This window comes from Pan paniscus, chromosome 8 (genome assembly GCF_029289425.2).
Source record: "Pan paniscus chromosome 8, NHGRI_mPanPan1-v2.0_pri, whole genome shotgun sequence".
In the NCBI taxonomy this organism is placed as follows: Eukaryota; Metazoa; Chordata; class Mammalia; order Primates; family Hominidae; genus Pan; species Pan paniscus.
The window spans coordinates 46,885,030-46,906,553 of record NC_073257.2 but is presented as its reverse complement, the minus strand read 5'-3'; the positions used below and the strand labels follow the sequence as shown (position 1 = coordinate 46,906,553).

Here is a 21,524-nt window from a genome sequence, read left to right as displayed (position 1 = left end):
GCTATTTTACATGTTTATAGGATACATGTGAGTAATTTTTACATGCATAGAATGTGTAATGATCATGTCAGGATATTTGGGGTATCCCTCAGCTTCAGTATTTATTTATCTGTTATTTGTGTTTTATTTTATTTTATTTTATTTATTTATTTTTTATTATACTTTTAAGTTCTAGGGTACATGTGCACAACGTGCAGGTTTGTTACATATGTATACATGTGCCATGTTGGCGTGCTGCACCCATTAACTCGTCATTTACATTAGGTATATCTCCTAATGCTTTCCCTCCCCCCTCCCCCCATCCCATGACAGGCCCCGGTGTGTGATGTTCCCCTTCCTGTGTCCAAGTGTTCTCATTGTTCAATTCCCACCTATGAGTGAGAACATGTGGTGTTTGGTTTTCTGTCCTTGCAATAGTTTGCTGAGAATGATGGTTTCCAGCTTTATCCATGTCCCTACAAAGGACATGAACTCATCCTTTTTTATGGCTGCATAGTATTCCAAGGTGTGTATGTGCCACATTTTCTTAATCCAGTCTATCATTGATGGACATTTGGGTTGGTTCCAAGTCTTTGCTATTGTGAATAGTGCCGCAATAAACATACGTGTGCATGTGTCTTTATAGCAGCATGATTTATAGTCCTTTGGGTATATACCCAGTAATGGGATGGCTGGGTCAAATGGTATTTCTAGTTCTAGATCCCTGAGGAATCGCCACACTGTCTTCCACAATGGTTGAACTAGTTTACAGTCCCACCAACAGTGTAAAAGTGTTCCTGTTTCTCCACATCCTCTCCAGCACCTGTTGTTTCCTGACTTTTTAATGATCGCCATTCTAACTGGTGTGAGATGGGTATCTCATTATGGTTTTGATTTGCATGTCATTTGTGTTTTAATGGCTATATATTTATTTAAAATTTTAACTGAAACAATTTTAAATGGTCTTTTCCCGCTCTTTCATTTGTATGTTCAAGCACCATGAGGAGTTTAGTTCACAAATAATCATTTCTTTTTATATCAGACATATGCATGTTATTGTCATAAATGATACACTCAGCCCATCATCTCTTATAGTGGTTTCTTGTAAGTGTTGCTCTATTTAGGAACTGGGCTTTGAACATTATGAATAGCAGGTTTCATTAAAACCAGGGGCTCTCAAGCTTTAGTGTGTGTCAGAATCTCCTGGAGGGCTTCTTAAAACACACATTGATGGACTCTCCCCAAATTTTGATTCAGTAGGTCTGAGGTTGAGCCCAATAATTTGCATTTCTTACCCATGTCCAGGTTTGATGCTGGTACCATTGGTCCTGGGGATGGCACCGTAAGAACCCTCACAAGGCTAGAGATGTACGGGAAATACTTCATCCATAGCATCCATGTGTTATTGGTTGCTACGTTTTGCACCCAGTTTCTATTTTAGCTACTTCCAGTTGTTTTTAATAGAGGTTTGCAGATGCAACAGGTAACTCTTAGGCAAACCCAGGAAGAAGTATTTTTAAAAATAGCAAATGTGAAGCCAGATCTTAAGGTGAAATGCTATAGCCAGAGTATTTGGTTTGTTGCTTTGTTTTGCTTTTGTTGGGTTTTAGGTTTTCCTTATGGTCTTATGAAAATCTGTAGGTCTGTTTGATATTGACTATAATGACTGAATAATGTAAATTAACATAGGAGGCATATGGTTTATTTAGACCCCTTTGCTGTGATCACCTAGAAGGTTCACTTGCTTATTATCTAACCACAGATATGTCAGGATCCAAAGAATACAATTATTATCAGTGACAGTGACATTTTCTTTAGAAGCTTTTACTTGGTTTCTGCCATACTTGTGAATGCTGCTTACAGAAGGTCAAACAGCATTTGAAGGCCATGAATGTCCCATTGGAATTGTTTTCCTGGGAGAAAGGACACCAGAATGCTGGCGTTGTCAGTTAGTAACTTTTGGAGGAAGTAAAAAAAAAATTAGTTGACATATTATTGATCGTTGATAAAAGCACTCATCATTTTCAGCACCTTCCACATCCACTCTGAAAACCTGAAAAATAGTAGACTACCACGTAGCAGTTTTTCACACAGCTCAGAAGTCCCACGTGACATCAAAGCCAAGAGTCAGATGGGTTCTGTCTTCCCAGCTCCTGAGGCCCAGAAGTGGTTGCTTTAAACCCCAGTTTAAATCATAGTGCCCTACAAGAGTCTAAATCTTGCATGTAAATGTCTGCAAATTTTCAGTCGCACTTACATGCTCAGAACAGCCTCTGTTTCTGGACTCCAGCATCCCCACCTGGAGTCTGTACCCTGCACTGTGCTAACCCCAAACTGAAACTCAGCCTCCTAATTTCTGCCAAAATGCACTCAGAGAAACATTCTGGAGGAGACTTTAGTCATGAGGATGAGTTACACCAAACAGTAAGTAACTCAGAATCACATCTTAGACATTGCTGTATTCAAAAGCCCCTCTCATCCTAACTCAAGCACAGCCTCAGCAGCTGTCAGACTTACGATACTTTTATGCATTTGTGCCCCAGAAGGGTGATTAGACTAGATAATTTGTGAGATGCTTCCAACTCAGGAGAGACATAATTTATATTTTTAAGAAAAAGGACTATGGAAACTATAGTTTTTTGTAATTATTATTTTTGCAGAGAGTAAGATGTCCATTAAACAAAGATTGATGTTACTAATCCAAAAAGTTGGGAATTATCATACCTGTAAAGCACTTCTTCATGTACCTTTAACAGGATGTGAATTTGGCTGTGATGTCATGGTATCACCTCCATTGTCTGTTCCTGTCGAAGAGAAAGCTACATAGAAAAGTGTTTCTCAGACTTGAGGAGTATAGGAATTTTTTTTTTTTATAGAAAGACAATCTCTTGGTACTGCAGTATTGAACTAAATTGTTTTGATTATAATGTTACTTAAATATGTGTAAAAATAAAATAGGACTAAACTCCTTCTGTTGACAGCCATTATACAACCATAAAGCCAAACATCTTTACAAATTAAATACAAACAAAATGGCAAAGCCATTACCTTCAAATGAACAACATTAACTTAATGTGGCCAATAATGTTTCTTAAATCTAAACTCTTGCACAAATCATGAATATGGTGGTGGCTGCTCCATGGCAGGTTCATTTGGGTTTGTTTGCCGACCCCCACAGTCTTGCCCATCCCTTTTCTCTGTTGAATTTCTGCAGTTCTTTTGTATGTTCCTGTTCAGCAGCCTTTGGCCTGCAGCTCTCACAGGGGCATCATGTGTGCACGAAGTTCAGCCCGCTTCTGTTGTCATTAACCGGAGACAGTGAAAATAGTATTCCATCGTGCCTTCATGTGTGTAAACCCAAATTCAGACAGTGAAGTGACACGCCTGTAAGAAGATCTAGAATATGCTTATACTAACGTTTTTGAAAAGTAATTATTCAAGTGGAAACATGCAACTTGGAACTCTGCAGAGATTATTTCCTGTATGAAGAATAGACACAATAGAGAAACTCCTGTCAACTGACTAAATTCCACCAAAATTTGCAATTGGTGTCCAGTGACCTTTACTATTCAAATTTTTGGATTTCATGGGAATGCAGGCAGTTGACAGTCTGATGTGTAGCCTGCATCTGTTCTGGGATTTTCATTGTTCAGTGAGGAAGCAGTGTTCTACATTTCACTGCTTAATCATTTTAATTGATCTTATAGTCAGAAATATGGATCTGGTAGCCCCACATGGAAACAGCCAGGGATGATTTATTAAATGTGGTGAATTTGGCATCAAAATGGGACATTTTCTCAATTTCCATGTATTACTTATAAAATGCTTTTTATAAGATAGCATCATGCCATGTCTAGAAATAGTCCCATGTCTGTTTAATTTTATTATAACATGAACTGTAGGCTATAGTCACAGTGTCACTGTTACTACTGTTTATTAGTGTCGTGGGTAACATTTTGATTTTTCACCTTGGAGTGATGCTAAAGAGAAGCAGATCCTATCCTTGTGTTTGATATGAATAACAAGGCTTAAAACTCACAAAAATGTTGGTGTAGGCTGGGCACAGTGGCTCACACCTGTAATCCCAGCACTTTGGGAAGCCAAGGCAAGAGGATTGCTTGAAGCCCAGCGTCTGAGACCAGCCTAGGCAACAAAGTGAGACCCCGTCTCTACAAAAATAAAATAAATTAGCCACGCGTGGTGGCATGCATCTACAGTCCCAGCTACTTGGGAGGCCAGGGCAGGAGGATCACTTGAACCTAGGAATTTGAGGCTGCAGTGAGCTATGATTGCACCACTGCACTCCAGTCTGGGCAACAGAATAAGATTCTGTCTCTTAAAAGAAAAAAAAATCCCAGTTTTTTTCTGGCTAGCAGAGTGCCTAGCTAAAAGTTTCCCAGGCTCCCTTGCATTAAGAGGTGACCATGTGACGTAGTTCTGACTCCTAAGTGAGGAGTGTACCTAGAGTGGGGACTTCCTATAAAGCTAGCCTTTTCCTGAGTGAAATGGGGCTGACTCATTTTGTCCTTTACCATTTTCCCTGATTCTAAAGTTGTAGGCTACATGAAGGAAGAGGATAGCAGTCTGGTCCTGTGAGCAGCTCTTCTAGCTCTTATCACCTGTGAAAAGTGAATTTGTTACGTGTTTAAGTTACCTGCAATCAGGTTTCTATTTCATGAAGCCAAAAACCATTCTGAATACAGATGCTTCTCAACTTTCAATGGTGTTCGGTCCTGATAAGCTCATTGTAAGTCGAAAATAACATGTTGGAAATGCATTGAATACACCTCACCTACCAAACATCGTGGGTTAGCTAGCCTACCTTAAACATGCTCAGAACACTTACATTAGCCTACAGTTGGGCAAAATCATCTGTTCTAACATGAAACCTATTTTATAATGAAGTGTTGGATATCTTGTACAATTTATTGAGTACTGTCCTAAAAATGAAAAATAGATTGGTTGTGTGGGTACTCAAAGTATGCTTTCTACTGAATAGTTAGCACCTTTGCACTATCTAAAGTTAAAAATCTTAAGTTGAATCATAGCAAGTCTGGGACCATCTGTATAATGAATTGTGCACAGAAGAGCCCAAAGGGAATCATTGTCTTTTGATCAAGATTGTGTATATTTTGGAGAACTATCCCCTGGTCAAATAATTTCCACAATATTTTGTGAAATTAAGTAATGAGCAGTATTCTCCAGTGTTGCTCAATTAGCTCTTCTGCCTTTCATTTTGTTATGCATCTAATTAAAGAAATGTTACCAATCAAATGTCTGCCAGCAGCTAGTCTTCTTAATTCTTTAAGACACTGCTATCCTCTGATAACTCCTATTTCCACCAACAATCCTGCTATAAAGTAAGAAGCAGTTGAGTGTAACGTACAAGAGAATGAACTATGGAGCCAGAATACTTGAGTTTGATCCTGGGCTCTTCTTTTTTTTCTTTGAAACAGGGTCTCACTCTGTCACCCAGGCTGGAGTATGATTTGGACTCACTGCAGCCTCAACCTCCTGGGCTTAAGCAATCCTCCCACATCAGCTTCCTGAGTAGCTAGGACTACAGGCATATGACATGATGCCCAACTATTTTTATTTATTTTTTGTACAGATGGGGTCTCACTATGTTGCCCAGGCTGGTCTCAAACTCCTGGGCTCAAGTGATCCACCTGCCTCAGCCTCCCATAGTGCTGGGATTACAGGCGTGAGCCACCGTGCTCTTCTTCCTGGGCTCTTCTGCCATCAGCTGTGTAAAGTCTCTGCTTCACTTTCCTCATCTATAGTATGGGGATAATGGTACTTGCCTCATTAGGTTTGGGAAGGATTAACTGTGTTAATGACATATAAAGCACTTCACACTGAGCATGGTCTGTAGTAAGCACTATTTGTTTGCTGTTGCAACTGTTACTTAGGAAATGGGCTTTTACTCTCAGGAAAGCACATATGCTTTCAGCATCGCCACATAGGTGCAGAAACAAGCAAGGAATGAAATTGAAATCAATAAAGACAGGTTTGATTCTTTATACTTAACATAGATATAGGAGTGTGGGAATGCAATTCTGCTGATGCCACTTCCTTCATTAAATAGCTTGGTCTCCTAAGTGTTCTCCATAAATTACATCACATCATGAACTGTTTCTCTTTAAATTAGGAGTTACTGAATTCAGGATAAGGCATTCCAGATGGCTTCTATAATATAAATATTTAGAATAGAGTAAATGCTGGGTAGCATGAAATGTCTTATTTGAGAGTGACAGGTGGGTCATGATATAAGGACCTGACCTCTCAATCAATTTCAGCCTTTGGTTTGGTAATTTGAAGGTTTTCATTTTGTACTTGCATGAAATTCTTTGAAGTTTCTCATGGTTTGCTTTCATAAAATTCTTACTGAGTCTGAGTTTGCAATACTCCATGGAAATAGGGCAGCTTGAACGTCTCAAACCTTGTCTAAAATGTTGGCATTTCTGTTTACATCAAGTTATATCTTTTTTTTTTTTTTTTTTTTTTTTTGAGACGGAGTCTCGCTGTCGCCCAGGTTGGAGTGCAGTGGCGCGATCTCGGCTCACTGCGGGCTCCGCCCCCCGGGGTTCACGCCATTCTCCTGCCTCAGCCTTCTGAGTAGCTGGGACTACAGATGCCCGCCACCTCACCCGGCTAATTTTTTGTATTTTTAGTAGAGATAGGGTTTCACCGTGTTAGCCAGGATGGTCTCGATCTCCTGACCTCGTGATCCGCCCACCTCGGCCTCCCAAAGTGCTGGGATTACAGGCGTGAGCCACCGCGCCCAGCCTACATCAAGTTATGTCTTAGAGGGACAGGCAAGCCTGAATCATGATCTTAAGAACTGTAAAGGCTAGGCACAGTGGCTTACATCTATAATCCCCACATTTTGGGAAGCAGAGGTGGGAGGATCACTTGAGGCCAGGAGTTCAAGACCATCCTAGACAACACAGCGAGATGCTGTCTCTTAAAAACACTAAAATTATCTGGGCATGGTGGTCACACACCTATAGTCCCAGCTACTCAGGAGGCTGAGGTGGGAGGGTTGCTTGAGCCCAGGAGTTTGAGGCTGCAGTGGGCCATGATCATAGCACTGCACTCCAGAATCAGCAACAGGGTGAGACCTCGTCTCTAAAAAATAAAAACATTAAAAAAAAAAAACAACGTAATAGGCTTTGTTCTAAAACAGTGGTTTTTCTAATTTAAGCATATGTAGAAAGACCCTGGAGCACTTCTCACAGATCCTGACCTCCCCTCATAGATATTTTGATTCAGTAGATGTAGTTGACTACAAACCCACATTTTTAACAAGTACCCCAGTTGACTCTGATGCAGCCATCCTTTGGAAAATATTACTCTTGGGATAATAAAAAAACAGTTTGGAACTCCAGCATGAGTTAGTTTGTTACTGTTAACAGTGAAGCTGTGAAATAATTTATCATTTCTGTCAGACACAGCTTTATCCTGGCATTTATAATGTCCATTGTTCATCTATGATCAAATAATCATTTTGTTTAAAAGGTCATCTTGCAGGTATCATATTCCTAAACTGCATTCTGTCCAGTGTGTGTGTTTGTTTGTTTGTTTGTTTCTTTCTTTCTTTCTTTCTTTCTTCTTTCTCTCTTTCTTCCTTTCTTCCTTTCTTTCTTTCTTTGAGACAGAGTCTCACTCTGTTGCCCAGGCTGGAGTGCAGTGGTGTGATCGTGGCTCACTGCAGCCTCAGCCTCCTGGGTTCAAGCAATTCTCCTGCCTCAGCCTCCTCAGTATCTGGGATTACAGGCACGTGCCATCATGCTTGGCTAATTTTTGTATTTTTAGTAGAGGCAGGGTTTCACCATGTTGGCCAGGCTGGTCTCAAACTCCTGGCCTCAAGTGATCCACCCACTTTGACCTCCCAAAGTGCTGGGATTATAGGCATGAGCCACCGTGCCCGGCCCCTGTTCAGTGTTTCTTGACACCAGAAAGTTTCTTTTCCTATAGATTACACAATTCTAATTTGGAAAGTTTAGTACTTTAAATTCTTAACAAAGAAATCATAAAATCCTGGTCAATAATGTTTTTTTTATTTGCTTGAGGACACCATGCAATTTGTATTTTTATATCCAGAGACCAGAATCTGTAGTTAAATATTCTACAGAAAGACAGCTTTAATGGACATTTGCTGACTGTCACTATGCAATCATTTGCCACCAGGAGTGCATTGTCCTCAAATATAATGGGAATAAAATACGAACTGTGTCACTATAAATCTAAATAGCAAGAAAATAGTAGGCTAGACTCCCCCTGCTTGCTGAGGACACCTTAATGGAAACATAAATACCATAATCACATGCTTTTTGCATGCATTTTACCACTAAAGAGAAAAATGTCGATTTTAAAAGAAAAGACCTTTGTGAACTTGTTTCCCCTCCCGTTAAAATCAGAATCCGGTTGCGTCAAAGGGAAGCCTGGCAAACACAGAACAAAACTAATTTTCTTAGATATAGGCACTTATTAAACATGTGCTCTTTTAGAAATGTTGGGTCATATAACAAAGTTGTATTTGCTGCTGAAAAAGTCAAATACCACTTTATTTATGTTTGCTTAGTATTACTTACCTCTGCTTTTCTTGAAATGTGAGAAAGTAATTCTCGAAGGTAGTCAATCTCATTGTAATGTGAGTTCTGCAAGTTGGTGCCTTTGCTAATTAATGTGCTCCATCCAACCTGGGCCTGATCTCAGTGTCCTTGGCTGTCTACTAATATCTCTGGCCTTGGCTAGCTCCTTCTCCATTCATGTTAGCAACTCTTCCAAACTTTGTTGGTCCCTTCAACACAACTCAGCTCCAGACCTCTAGCCCATCCACATCTGTGCCTGGGCCACTTGCCTCTCCTTAATAGCTGAAGATCACCTTTCCTCCTTCCAGGCCAGCTCTCTAAACAGTCTTCCAGATCCCAGCCCCACCGCTTCAAGGCACCTGCTCCGTCAGTGTCTTCTCTGAGCCCCTGTCTTCAGCCTCTGCCTTTCTACTGGAACTTCCATGTAAACATGTTAATGTCTACCATACTGTTTAAAAAGAAAAAAATTGGCCAGGTGTGGCAGCTCACGCCTGTAATCCCAACACTTTGGGAGGGTGAGTCTGGAGGATTGCTTGAGCCCAGGAGTTTGAGACCACTTTGGGCAACATGGTGAAAACCCATCTTTACAAAAAATTTAAAAATTAACTGGCCATGGTGGTACCCACCTGTAGTCTCAGCTACTTGGAAGGCTGACATAGGAGGATTGCTGGAGCCCAGGAGTTCGAAATCAGCCTGGGCAACACAGTGAGACCCTGTCTCTACAAAAAATAAAATTAGCTGGGCATGGTGGCACCTACCTGTAGTCACAGCTACTTGGGAGGCTGAGGCAGGAGGATCACTGAGTCCAGGAGTTCGAAGCTTCAGTGAGCTATGGTTGTTGTACCAATGTTCTCCAGCCTAGGCAACAGAATGAGACCCTGCGCTCCAACCTGGGCGATAAATGAGATTCTGTCTCTCAAAAAGAAAAAAAGAAAAATTCCCTTTTTACCATCTAGCTATTTGCTTCCCTATTTTTCTACTTCACTTCTAATTCAGACTTCTTGAAGGATTATTAATACATTTGATGTAGATTGCCATATCTTCTCTCCCACATCTCTGGTTCATTCCTCTCGTTGTATGATGGGCATGATAATGCTTCCCCAAAGATGCCCACGCCCTAATTTCTGGAACTTGTGAATGTTATCTCATCAGGTGAAAAGACCTTCAAATGGGGAGGTTTTCCTGGATTATCCTTTTGGGCCCAGTGTAATCACAAGGCTTTATCAGTGAAAGAGGGAATCAGAAGGGGCAGAGTCAGGAAGGAACTGAAGCTGCTGCCCTATTGACTGAAGTCAGAGGAAGGGACCATGAGCCAAGGGATGCAGGTGGCTTCCAGTAGCTGGAAAAAAAGCGAGGAAGCAGATTCTCCCCTCGAGCCTCCGGAAGGAACTTGGCTCTGCCAACACCTTGATTTTCACCCAGTGAAACCCATTTCAGACTTCTGACCCCCAGAACTATAATATAATAAATGTGCGTTGTCTCAAGGCAATACAGTTGTGGTGATTTGTTGCAGTACCCATCGTGTATTTGTTTCCTAATGGCTTCCTAGAAGCCTGATTCAATGAAACTTGAGTCCTTTGCATTCTAGATTACTCTGTGGCATTCCTGAAACTCTGTTCTCTTTGTTTCTGTGGCACTGCTTTCTCCTTCCTTTGAAACTGTCCTTTTTTTTTAGAGACAGAATCTTGCTCTGTCACCCAAGCTGGAGTCAGTGGTGCAATTATAGCTCACTGCAACCTCAAATTCCTGGGCCCAAGCGCTTCTCCCGCCTCAGCCTCTCGAGTAGCTGGGACTACAGGTAGGTGCCACCATGCCCAGCTAATTTTATTTTTTGTAGAGACGGGGTCTCACTGTGTTTTGTAGACATAGGGTCTTGCTGTACTGCCTTGAACTCCCGGGTTAAGCGATCCTCCCACCTTGGCCTCCCGAAGCACTGAGATTATAGATGTGAGCCGCTGTGTCCTTTTGCACTATTCTTTAGATGTCTCTTTAGGGGTTCTATTCTACTTTTTCCTCTTAGGTTTTGGATTTCCTAGGGAAGTAGCTCTGGACCACTGCTATTTCCTATGTGTCTTTCTTGGTTAAGGTTTTCACTACCATTAGGCATGATGGTGCCTGATCTCACTAGCCCAGTTCTCTCTTTACAAGCCCCAGATTTCTCCAGCACCACCAGCTGGGAATGCACATTTCCTATGCCTATCAGTCACCTGATCCCAACTGATCTAAAACAGAATTCATCATTCTTCATTCTAAACCTCCTCTAGTTTCAACAGCCTAATCTCAGCAAATGCAATCACAACCCACGCATCTCAAGCCAGAGCCTTTCTTTTGTAGCCTGCTCCCCCCGATAACAGTCAGAGACAAAGCCCTACCAATTTGCCATTACAAGTAATTCCACATCCTTCTCTCCTTCTGTCATGTGGCCCATGGATACTGATGGTCGTCTCCTGACCCCTCTCCCATCTCCAGTCTTGTTCTCCACAAGTCCGTATTTCACCCAGTACCTGGAGTTTTGTACCTGAAACAAAATATGACCATGTCATTCCCTTGCTTAAAATAATTCTGTGGCTTATTGTCTCCAAGATGCAGTCTAAGCCCTCAGTATGGTGTTTACGGGCCTGTAAGACATCCAATCTCAGGCTAATTATATCAGACTGTGTCATATTGGTTCACATCATACTATAGGATCAGTTTAAAAGGATAAATCCAATTGCATCTAATACATGGGTGAATTACGTGGCTCTTTGGTGTTATACATTTTGCAAATGTTAAATCTTGATGAGTTAAAAACAAGCAATCACCATCCATTAAGCTATTCTAATATAGTTAGAGATGCAGCAATGAAATTAAAGGCTGAGGTGACATAAACCACCCAACAAATGAAATCTTGAAAGTAATGAAGCCATAAATAAGGTCATGGCTAATTTTAAAGACTTCTTGTTTAATTCTTTTTGTTGATTAATATTGCCCGAAACCACAATTTGTTTGTAGAAGTAATGTGTAATGGGGGTTGTTTATTTATATATTTATTTTAGCCTTAGAGGAAGTTTAAATATTCTGCAGAAATATGGGGATAAATGAAAGCTGTTTTAGACTTTGGTCGTTAGCAGGCAAATAATCCTCCAGCAGAGTATCTGCATTTTTGTTTTAATGTCTTTCCCTTCATAGACCACTGAACTTCTAGGTCTTTAAAGATATTTTAGGCCATTCCATGATCAAAATCTCCTGGAGCTGCCTGGGATTTCTTTCAATTTTAGCCTTCTAACAAAAGCTCCAAGATCCTGCTTCATGTGCAATTTGGCACGATAACTCATCTTTTTATTTCGACCTAATCACTTGGTTCTCCTGTCCTTTAGACAGTACAAACCCATGGCTTCAAGTACCAATCTTGTTGGTATTTTGTGATCTTAAGTTTGTGTTATTTTCTTCCTTGCTCCTGCATAAGGATGGAATATCAATCAACTATTAATAAAAATTCATGAGGATTTATGTGGAGTCCCATTGTGAGATGCATTTTCAACTTCTTGGGAGACTTTATCGAGCCCTAAATCTGCAATCCAGTTTTAAATTAACTTCCCAGATGTTCTAGAGCTTTTCCTTGGGTACCCTAAGTCCTTCGTGTAAATAACTATTTGATTACTTTCTTTCTCTTGTTGTTTCATTTCTTCTTCCATTTTTTCCCCCATTGGTTGATTTTGTGTAACTAAAGGAGATGCAGTAGTTGATTTTAAAAGATACCTGTTTTGTTTTCCAATCAAGCAAGTTGAGATATCCTTAGTATTTTTCATTAAAACAGGTGTGTACATAGAAATGTGAAAATTATAAACTTTCTGTATCGTTACAGAACAGAAAGTAACTAGATAATTCATTTGTTCTATGGCTATGTAATAACTATTTTGAATATGCATTTCACATTGCATAAAATGGACTCCAATGTTAGAGTGAATTAATGTAGATTGTTGTATATATACATTTCTGTAAAACTGACAGATGTTTTTAAACTGAATTTTCTGTATCAGTTTATGCCTTTCATTACTAGTTCTATTCCATAGACTATATAGGGGGTCTTGTGTTGACTCTTTGAGAATACAGGGATTTGAAAATATTTGTTCCTAAAACAAAATGCTTTGGGACCAGGTAGTTGCCTCCAAGGTGATTCCTTTTGGTGAGGTGGGTGGATGTCTCTTGCAGCTTAACTGTTTTTACAGACTATAAATGTAAATTAAATATCACTTACAGGCAAGAAACTGATCTTAGCCTGAGACTGCACTTCTTTATCACCTTTGTTTTAACTGAAAGTCGTGATTGTCTCCGAGAGAGGCCAGCCTGGCCCTGCTCCGGCTGTGGTAACCTTGCCAGGGTTTGGGGCCTGACCAAGTGTGGAGCAAACGACAGAGCAGAAGCCCGTGGAGCTCAGCTTATGAACAAAGCTGCAGAGTGTCCAGATGAAATGGTGAACACCAAGTTCATGAGGCCAGAGGATTCCCTGATGTGCACAAATTCGGACAAAAGCTTCAGTACTTGGAATTGATTGATAATGTCCGTCTAAGTAGAGGAAATGATATAAAGTCTGAATTAGTGAATAATTAGCGAATATGTTGAAAGATATGATATTCCGAACTTTCAAGTGTATCCAGCAACTCAGATGAAATGCTTACACTGTTTCAGTTAGTAAATCTTTGTTTTTTAAACTCTATTATAGATTGTTTTTAATTCCAATTTTGAAATCAGATTTGCTTACATTTTGTTTTGATGTGATTCATGTGTTGATTCCAACACCATTGGAATAGAAAGTAGTTATTCTAAGTTCCCCTCAAATGATTCCTCCTAAAATCTTATTTATACTACAAATGTATATAGAAAAATGTACTTAATAGTGGAAAAGTAAGTTTCTTTATAAATTTTCAAAAGCTACAAATAGTGGCGTGTAAAATAATTATAAATCACCTCTGTGAAAAATACTGCTGTAGTTTCATGTTGACTTCATATAATTCTGGAATTGTGAAAATATATTTTAAAAAAGAGTTTGTCGTCTTCCATGAAGAAAAGTGTTATTTAAAAGGAAAAAAGTTTGCCGTTTCAGAACTTACTGATGATCATGACCTGGAAACAGTTCCCTCCAGATAAATCTGCATGACAACCACCTAACAGATATCTTTTTCCTCTTTTCTCTGGCCTCTGCTTTGATTACTTAACAGGTCATTCATTACCAGGCAGAAAGTTTGAAAAGCAGTAATTTTTTAGTTTTCTGAAAGTTATATAATACACTGAACCTGTATCAGGTACTTAGAAGGCAGTGCAGTGGTAAAATAAAAATTTAACTCCAAGTTTGTTTTTAATTCTATTATTACCTAGGATTTTTAAAGAAGGGAAGGGCAGGATGCAAATGGAATTGGGGTGTGCTGAGGTTGTAGAGGACCAGTTGAGCAAGGTACAGCCAATACAACTCCAAGGGGTGCTATAAAACTGTAGCGTGGATTGGAACACTTCCGGTGATTTTTTTTCTGGCAGTTGGCAGCCAAGTGTCTTGAGGAATGAGGGTTTTCTCTGTATTTCACAAAGTCACTGTGTGGTCTGTGGCGGAAAGGAGGGAGATCTAAAAAATGATTTAAATCGTAAATTATTAGAATTTGGTTGCAACAGAATTTGTGGGGGAGAGTTTTGGGGGTTTTGCAAGCTATTAGCATAATTTAAAAAATACCTGCTTTGTAACAAAAACTGAAGCTGATAGAGGTTACAGACTTGTAGTTATTCTTTTCCTTCTATTTCCTTCTTTCCTTTGGTCTGTATGTTTCAGCCCTGTGAAATAGTCAAGGGTTTAAAGTCTTTGCACAAGCCCAGAGTTCTTGTACACATCTGTCTGTCAGTGTATCTGGCAGCCTTTGTGACTGATTACTCACTTCCCCACAATTTGACTGTGGGCCAAGAATTGTGGTAGGTGCCTGTGGTAGGGGTGGAAATGAATAAGACCTATTCACCCCTCAGGGTCACCCCACCTGGTATCACATAGCAGACCACACTCAATACATTGTGTACAGAGTGATAAGAATTAAATAGGTTGCTAAGGAGACTGACTCAGATTGAGGAAGGATGGGCTTCTAAGAGGTGGTGTGCTTGAGCTGCATCCTGAATTCCTAACTGGGAAAGAGCTAAATTTTTATGTATACACACACATACACACACACACGTTTACCTACCTAGATGTTAATACTCACCTTTCATCACTATTTTTAAATGTTGATTACACAATTACAATGACAAAAAGAGAGATCATAGATGTTATAACAAATGTAACTTTATCTTAATTTTTTTGTTTGTTTTTGTTTTTGAGACAGAATCTTGCTCTGTCACCCAGGCTGGAGTGCAGTGGTGCGATCTCGGCTCACTGCAAGCTCCGCCTCCTGGGTTCATGCCATTCTCCTGCCTCAGCCTCCTGAGTAGCTGGGACTACAGCACGTGCCACCATGCCCAGCTAATTTTTGTATTTTTAGTAGAGATAGGGTTTCGCCATGTTGGCCAGGCTGGTCTCAAACGCCTGATCTTGTGATCCACCCGCCTTGGCCTCCCAAAGTGATGGAATTACAGGAGTGAGCCACCACTCCCGGCCTTAAAAATTTTTTAATTTGTTTGTATTCATCAGGTACAAGTGCAGTGTTGCTACATTGGTATATTATATTGTGGGAAGTCAGGGCCTTCAGTGCACCCATCACTGGAGCAATGTGCGTGCTGTACCCACCAAGTAACTTCTCATCATCCAGCCCCCTCCCACTCCCACGCTTCCAAGTCTCTGCTGCCCGTCATACCACACTCTGCTTCTGTGTGTCCACATTATTAAGGTCCCACTTATGAGTGACAACATGCTGACCTAGTTTTGACAGACAGGGGACCTAGTTAAGGTACTGGATTTATATCTTCCTGGTAAATATTAAATATGATGAACACTTTACTGTGAAAGTTCCTAGATACCTCTTGCCCTGAAAAGCCACTGGCAGACCGCTGTGTCTTCTCTGAGTGGTCGTCTGATTCTTTGAAACTTTCTATGATATTTCAGCAATTAAGGATTGCTTAGCCTCTACACTCATGGTGTCCTGAAACCTCAGGTAGCTGAGGCCTTAAGACCTGCGGGATAATGAGGGAGAGCCAGGCCATGAAGAGATGCTGCAGACCCTCCAAGGTAGCAACCAGATGGCTTCTAGGCCTCAGGTACCGTGGCTCATCACTGTGGGTGGTGATTGTGACTGTATGGATCAGTTCCAGAATAGGTCTGTCAGAATATCAATGTCTTTAATATAGTTTTAAGCATTTGAAGAATTTAACATTCTTGGTTTGGCCATTCATGACTGTGAATGACACATGATTTACAGTATTGCTAGGGCCTGTAGGCTTTGCTGGAGCATGAGGGGTGACAGAATTAATGTGAGTCAAGGACAGTATCTGTTGAGCACCTACTTGACACAAATTACTTTACTAGGCCATTTCAGATACACAGACAAATGTCGTAAAGTAATGATTGAGTCCACACCTTCCTTCTGATATTTATTTGTAAGGAATTTTATTTGCATCTGGGAGAGTTCCATTAGTCTCTCTTTGTAACAGACAAATCTAAAACCTACTCCCACAGTTTCTTGTAAAGACTAGCACATCTTTGAATTGTCTTGGTTTTTTAATAAGATTTCCAGCTTTTATACCAGATCAAGGCAATCTGGATGTAAATATAGCGTTATCCTTGCTGAACACTGTTGCAGACCAGCAGGTTCACAGTTTCCTACATCCTACCCATTTATAACTGAAACAGTGTGTCAGTTGATTTTTAAAAGTGCAGGTGGTTTTCTGATCGTTCACTATGACTTCCTTTACAGCAAGGGCATGAGAGCACCATTTCCCCACTTTTATATCTAGTCCATTCTTGAAAATGTGTAACAAACGACTATGCCTATATATCTATCTCTCTCTCTCTCTATAGACATACATACACACATACACATATATATAAAATTATATATATACACACACATAAACATATATATTCACAGAAGTTGTGTTCTCAGAATAATGGTAAAATAAACAATGATGCTTCCTGCAGGCATTGGTGATAAACTCCACTGTGTTGGGATGATCCAGGGCTGAGACACAGATCAGCAAGGGCCGCTGCCATTTCCCTTTCACATCACTGTAGAGACAGGTGTGTGCAGACAGGAAGCACCCTTTTCCATTAACTGTCTCTCCTGACCCCTCTCTGGACTCTGCCAGCGCTTGCCCATGGCCATCAGGGTTAAGTTTGCCTGTGTGGCTTCCAAGGAGAGCAACTGGGAAGGGAGAGGAAGGACCAGGAGATAACAAGTTGGTTGGCAGCCCAGGCAAATTCTGGGACGTCACAGGAGCCTCAGTCCTTAGGAGGGAGTGAGTCAGAGGTGCTTCTGCGTGGAATGTCACACTCTCAGGAGCACACACCTGTAGGGACCTCAGCTGCCTCTGAGGGGCCTGGCTCTGTCCCCAAAGCACAGCAGCTGGGGGCAGGCAGGCAGCACCACCACGCAGTGACTGGTGTTAGTTGACGTGACCACACGCAGGTAATTTAAAAGTGCAGCTCTCCCCTCCCCCTCCCCAGCACACCCTGACTCCCTTCCCTGCCTTCTTTTTCTTGCTAGTCCTTATGGCATTATGATGCGGCATAAATGCACTTTAAAAATGTTATCATCCGTCTCCTCCAACTAGAATGAAGTTGCATTTTAGAGCAGGGCAGGGGATGTTGTCTGTTGTCTGTTTCATTCACTGCTGTATTCCAAGTTCTACCACACAGACATTCAAATATGTTCAATAAATTAAGGAATGGATAAACCAAACTCCTCATCAGCACAGCAAAGACAGTTTATGGGATGTATGTGTGATAAGACTGTAAGCTGTGTAGGAGCAGAGAGGGCCTGTTTTTAGAAAGAAACCTGGAGTTTCTGTCAGCAAAATGCAGTTAAACATTTTAAGTGTTAAAGTCCCTTTTGCTTATTGTATGTTAAACTTATAATTCTTGTAGGTTTCTTAGAACTTGTATAGTTTTGAGAGAGAGAGGGGGAAGAACAAAAGAGGATTTGATACAACACCATACCATAAGATGATAAGGTAAGGTGTGATGTAGGTATTTTTAAGAGCACAAGCTCTGAAGCCAGCTTAAGTTCACATCCCAGCTCTGCCATTTAACCTTCTGTGCCTTACTTCTTGTATCTGCAAAACGGGGATAATGACACTTACCTCACTGGGGTTTTTTTGTGAGCATGACATGAATGACTACATGTAAGGCACTTTGAACACTGCCTGGCACACAGAGCAGTCCCATAAATGTTAGTTGCTATTATTAGTATGATGCCACCACTACCATCACCATCGTCTTTGTTCTTGAGTTCTAAGGACATTTCAAAGCTAAAAGGTTTGCCACAGAGATTGTTTTTGCATGGGTATGATATTGGATTCTGTATCTTATTTTTAGCATCTTTTATGTGTAAACACCACGTAAGTTAGATTTGTTACCTTTGTATTTTATGATACAACTGATGTCTGTACCTCTTTACCTTACATACTGCTGCTAAAATGGGCATGGTTATGGACATTTGATTAATTTCTGTAATTAGGAAGCATCTTAATCTTTAGTAATTTGGTATAGTATTTCACTTGAATAGCTAAAGATTAATTTCCATAACAGGAGACTAAGGTGAAAGAGGTTTATGATATTAGAGGATGTGATTGAAGATCATGCAGGCCTCAGGCCTGGAGTCAGATTCTCCCAGAGCTTGTGATGCAACCTGTATAATTCTCACTCTTAAGAGAGAACCGCTTTCCTCCTGGAAGTGTGGAGGGGAATGATAAGGACGTCTTCAATAGCTCTATGATATATTTAAATAAAATCTGCCATAGAATTGCATAATATTAGTATTATAAATGCCTTGTATCATTATATGATAATTAAAATAAGTTCTATGTTAATAAATATGTAGTGTACTATTATTGATGTTTGCTTTATGGTAAACAGGAAATATCTTGAGTGATTTTTTTTTATTTCCAGCTTGGAAATGATAAACAAAATCTGAAAAGGGGCTTACTTTTTTTTCTTTTATTACTGAGTATGTCTGTTTCTGGCACATTTTTTCCACTTACCTGGGGTCAACTACATACATACCTCCTAAAATGAAGTCTCTGTATACCCAAGGATAGCTAAATGCCCGTCAAGGAATAAATGAATGCATTTGAGTTGTTTTAATTAGCTAGGTATGATTTAAAGGTTGCTGAAATCAAAAAGCCTTATTCATTTTTCATCAATAATCACTTACCTTAATATTTCATTAGAACCTGCTGATTTGCAGACTCCTTCTGGGCTTTGATTCATTATGACTGCAGACATAATTTAACTTTCTCTCTTTTTCTCGTTCTGTATTATGCTCTTTCATCTCTGAGACACTGTTAAGATGTTTCCAACATTCAGAAGGCTGCTAATTGATCCAACTTTTTTTTTCTTTTTTTAACTGTACTTAAAGCTAAGAGTTCTAGGCTGTGGAAAGCTGTGTGTGTGTTGGGGGGGGCAGTTTTCTTTAATTCTTTAAACAGCTGATAATAACGTGTAAATTTTCTATTTCATATGTTCCAAGAATTAGGATGGATTTATTGTATGCAGCAGACAGGAAGTACATAGTTTGGCCACATTCTTAAGAGTATGCCATCAATTGGAAAGAGCAAAGCATCTCGTGTGTGGCATGCTCACCAGATGAGATTGCTATCCATGCATATACCTTATTTTCAAAATATTTCTCTAGTTGCTTTAGATGCAGCCTAGCACGTGGCCTTGGATGTGCAGCGTGCCTGGTGGACTCAGGTAGTGACTGCTATCCCAGGCATCTGTGCTGCCACCTAGGGAGTATGGCTCTGATGCAGAGAAGTTGAGAGATGGACCCTCAGATTAACAGGATGCTTGTGCAGAAAAGAGCCATTCTTCTTCTTAAACTGTGCCTTGACTTTATATGAATGATCAGATCAGAGCCAGAGACAGACCATACAGGGTGGGGGACATATGGTTGGAACTTCTTAAAAGCCAAAATTCCGGGCACCTGTCTTTAAACACAGTTATATCTTAGTTTTTTGGGGGGAGAGTAGCTAATCTAAAACATAAAAATATACCCAGCACGGACTGGAATTCTGACTGGCTGATGCTGGCAATGAGAAAAGAAAATAGATAAATGTGTAAATAGGTATTTTTCATTTCTTCCAGATTATGAAATGCTGCATGTCTGTCTTTTATAACCATGTTAAATGGTTTGTATAAAGTGCATATTATTAACTTTCACTAGCTGTGCCAGTTTTGATGCTGAGTAAAAATTCCTAAATGTTAAGGAATAAATTTGTGTCCTTAAAAGCTTGGTAAATGTAGGCTGAGCATGCTGGCTCATGCCTGTAATCCCAGCACTTTGGGAGGCTGAGGTGGGAGGATTGCTTGAAGCCAGGAGTTTGAGACCAGCCTGGGCAACATAATGAGATGCCTACTGTTGAAAATTAGAAATGAAAAAATTTGGTAGATGTAGATGTATATGTATTCAGAAGTGTAAGTATATTCATTGGACTAGACCTTTTATTAACTTATTGATACTTTCCAGGAAACATAATGCTGGTCTCCCTTACCACTAGATTTCTGTTTCAAACACAAGTCTAAAAAAAATTAAGGAGCCACCAATATAAATATCTACTGATGGAAAATTAAAAGAACTCTTATGTGTTAAGAGATTTTAACCACCATTTAAAATTATCAATCCCCGGTTAACTAAGGCTGCTCTTCACATTTTGCTTACCTTTGGAATATTTATTGATAGTGCTTTCTAACACTTTGTGTGTGTGTGTGTTGGAGTTAACATGGCTTGCTTTGTGTGAGTATGAATTTTAATACTATTCTTTGTTTATGATGATCTTCAGGATTCTGGAAGAAGTTTTCGTATAGACTGTCTCTTCATTGGGCCTTAACTTGGTGATCTCAGCCTGCCTTTGTGGCTTCACAGCCATTTTTCTACCTGTGTGTGCAGGTGTGTGCTGGTGCTGGGAGGTGCTATTGTAGACAGACGCATGAGGCATTGGATTCAGATCCTGGCTCTGCCACTTACTTGGATGTTGGGCAAGTTATCTGACCTCTGTGAGCCTCATTATATTCATCTGTATTTCCATTTTTTTGTCCTATTGTTAGGCCATATGTCAGCTGTGTCCTGATTTTTATATTTAGAGAATATGTTCTTGCCATGCATCATGATCTGTGTTAGAAGCTATTGGGGTTGAAAGAGAAAAACAGATTCAATTTCTGATAGTAATGTTCTTCCAGTCTTTTGGGAGATAACAGACGGACTTAAATAACACCACCAGTTTTATTGACCATGCTGTTTATTTTAATAGCTAGGCCAGAATGGTTTGATTGACTTTTGAAAAATCTGGTATTTTTTTTTACCATATGGACAAGGCCATATCTGGAGTGCCAAGCTAATAAGCCTTCTTTTCTCTGCCAGTGAACCATGAAAGTTGTTAGCAAAATGTTTTATCTTGAATTGATCCATTTTCCAAGCTCTTGGTGATATAAACACCCATCTTAAGGGATAAAATGCAGATTATCTTTCATCAGTCATTGGAAATTTGTTGCATTAAAGAACTGTAGGCAACTGGTATGTGAAATGATCTAGAAAGGAATGTACCTAGTGTGGTTGGGGATGCCTAAAAATGTGTAGGACTCCCGTAAATCAGTTACTTATCAGTACAAAGCACAGGTTACATTATTTTGAATGATGTTGTAATACTTGAATGTAAAAAATGGGAGTATAGTAGTACTTAGTTGTAACATTTTTCTTAAACAGTTAAGGTTTAAAGGAAGATGACTGTACTTTTTCGATTATTAACAAAAGGTTCAATGTATACATCATTCTGAGTCAGAATACCACC

General features: G+C 40.0%; 1 protein-coding gene across 32 annotated transcripts in view; it reads left to right on the top strand.

Annotated features, from left to right (window-relative positions):
* PARD3 (par-3 family cell polarity regulator) overlaps positions 1-21,524 on the top strand; it is a 707,905-nt gene that overhangs the window by 548,193 nt on the left and 138,188 nt on the right. The window contains exon 23 of one of the 32 annotated variants that reach the window (XM_055092626.2): positions 10,252-10,393. The exons of the other annotated variants lie outside the window; for them this stretch is intronic. Coding sequence (XP_054948601.1) covers positions 10,252-10,378 — 127 coding nt within the window. The 3' untranslated portion in view covers positions 10,379-10,393. Of the gene's footprint in view, positions 1-10,251; positions 10,394-21,524 lie in introns of those variants that run through there. 32 annotated transcript variants of the gene reach the window in all.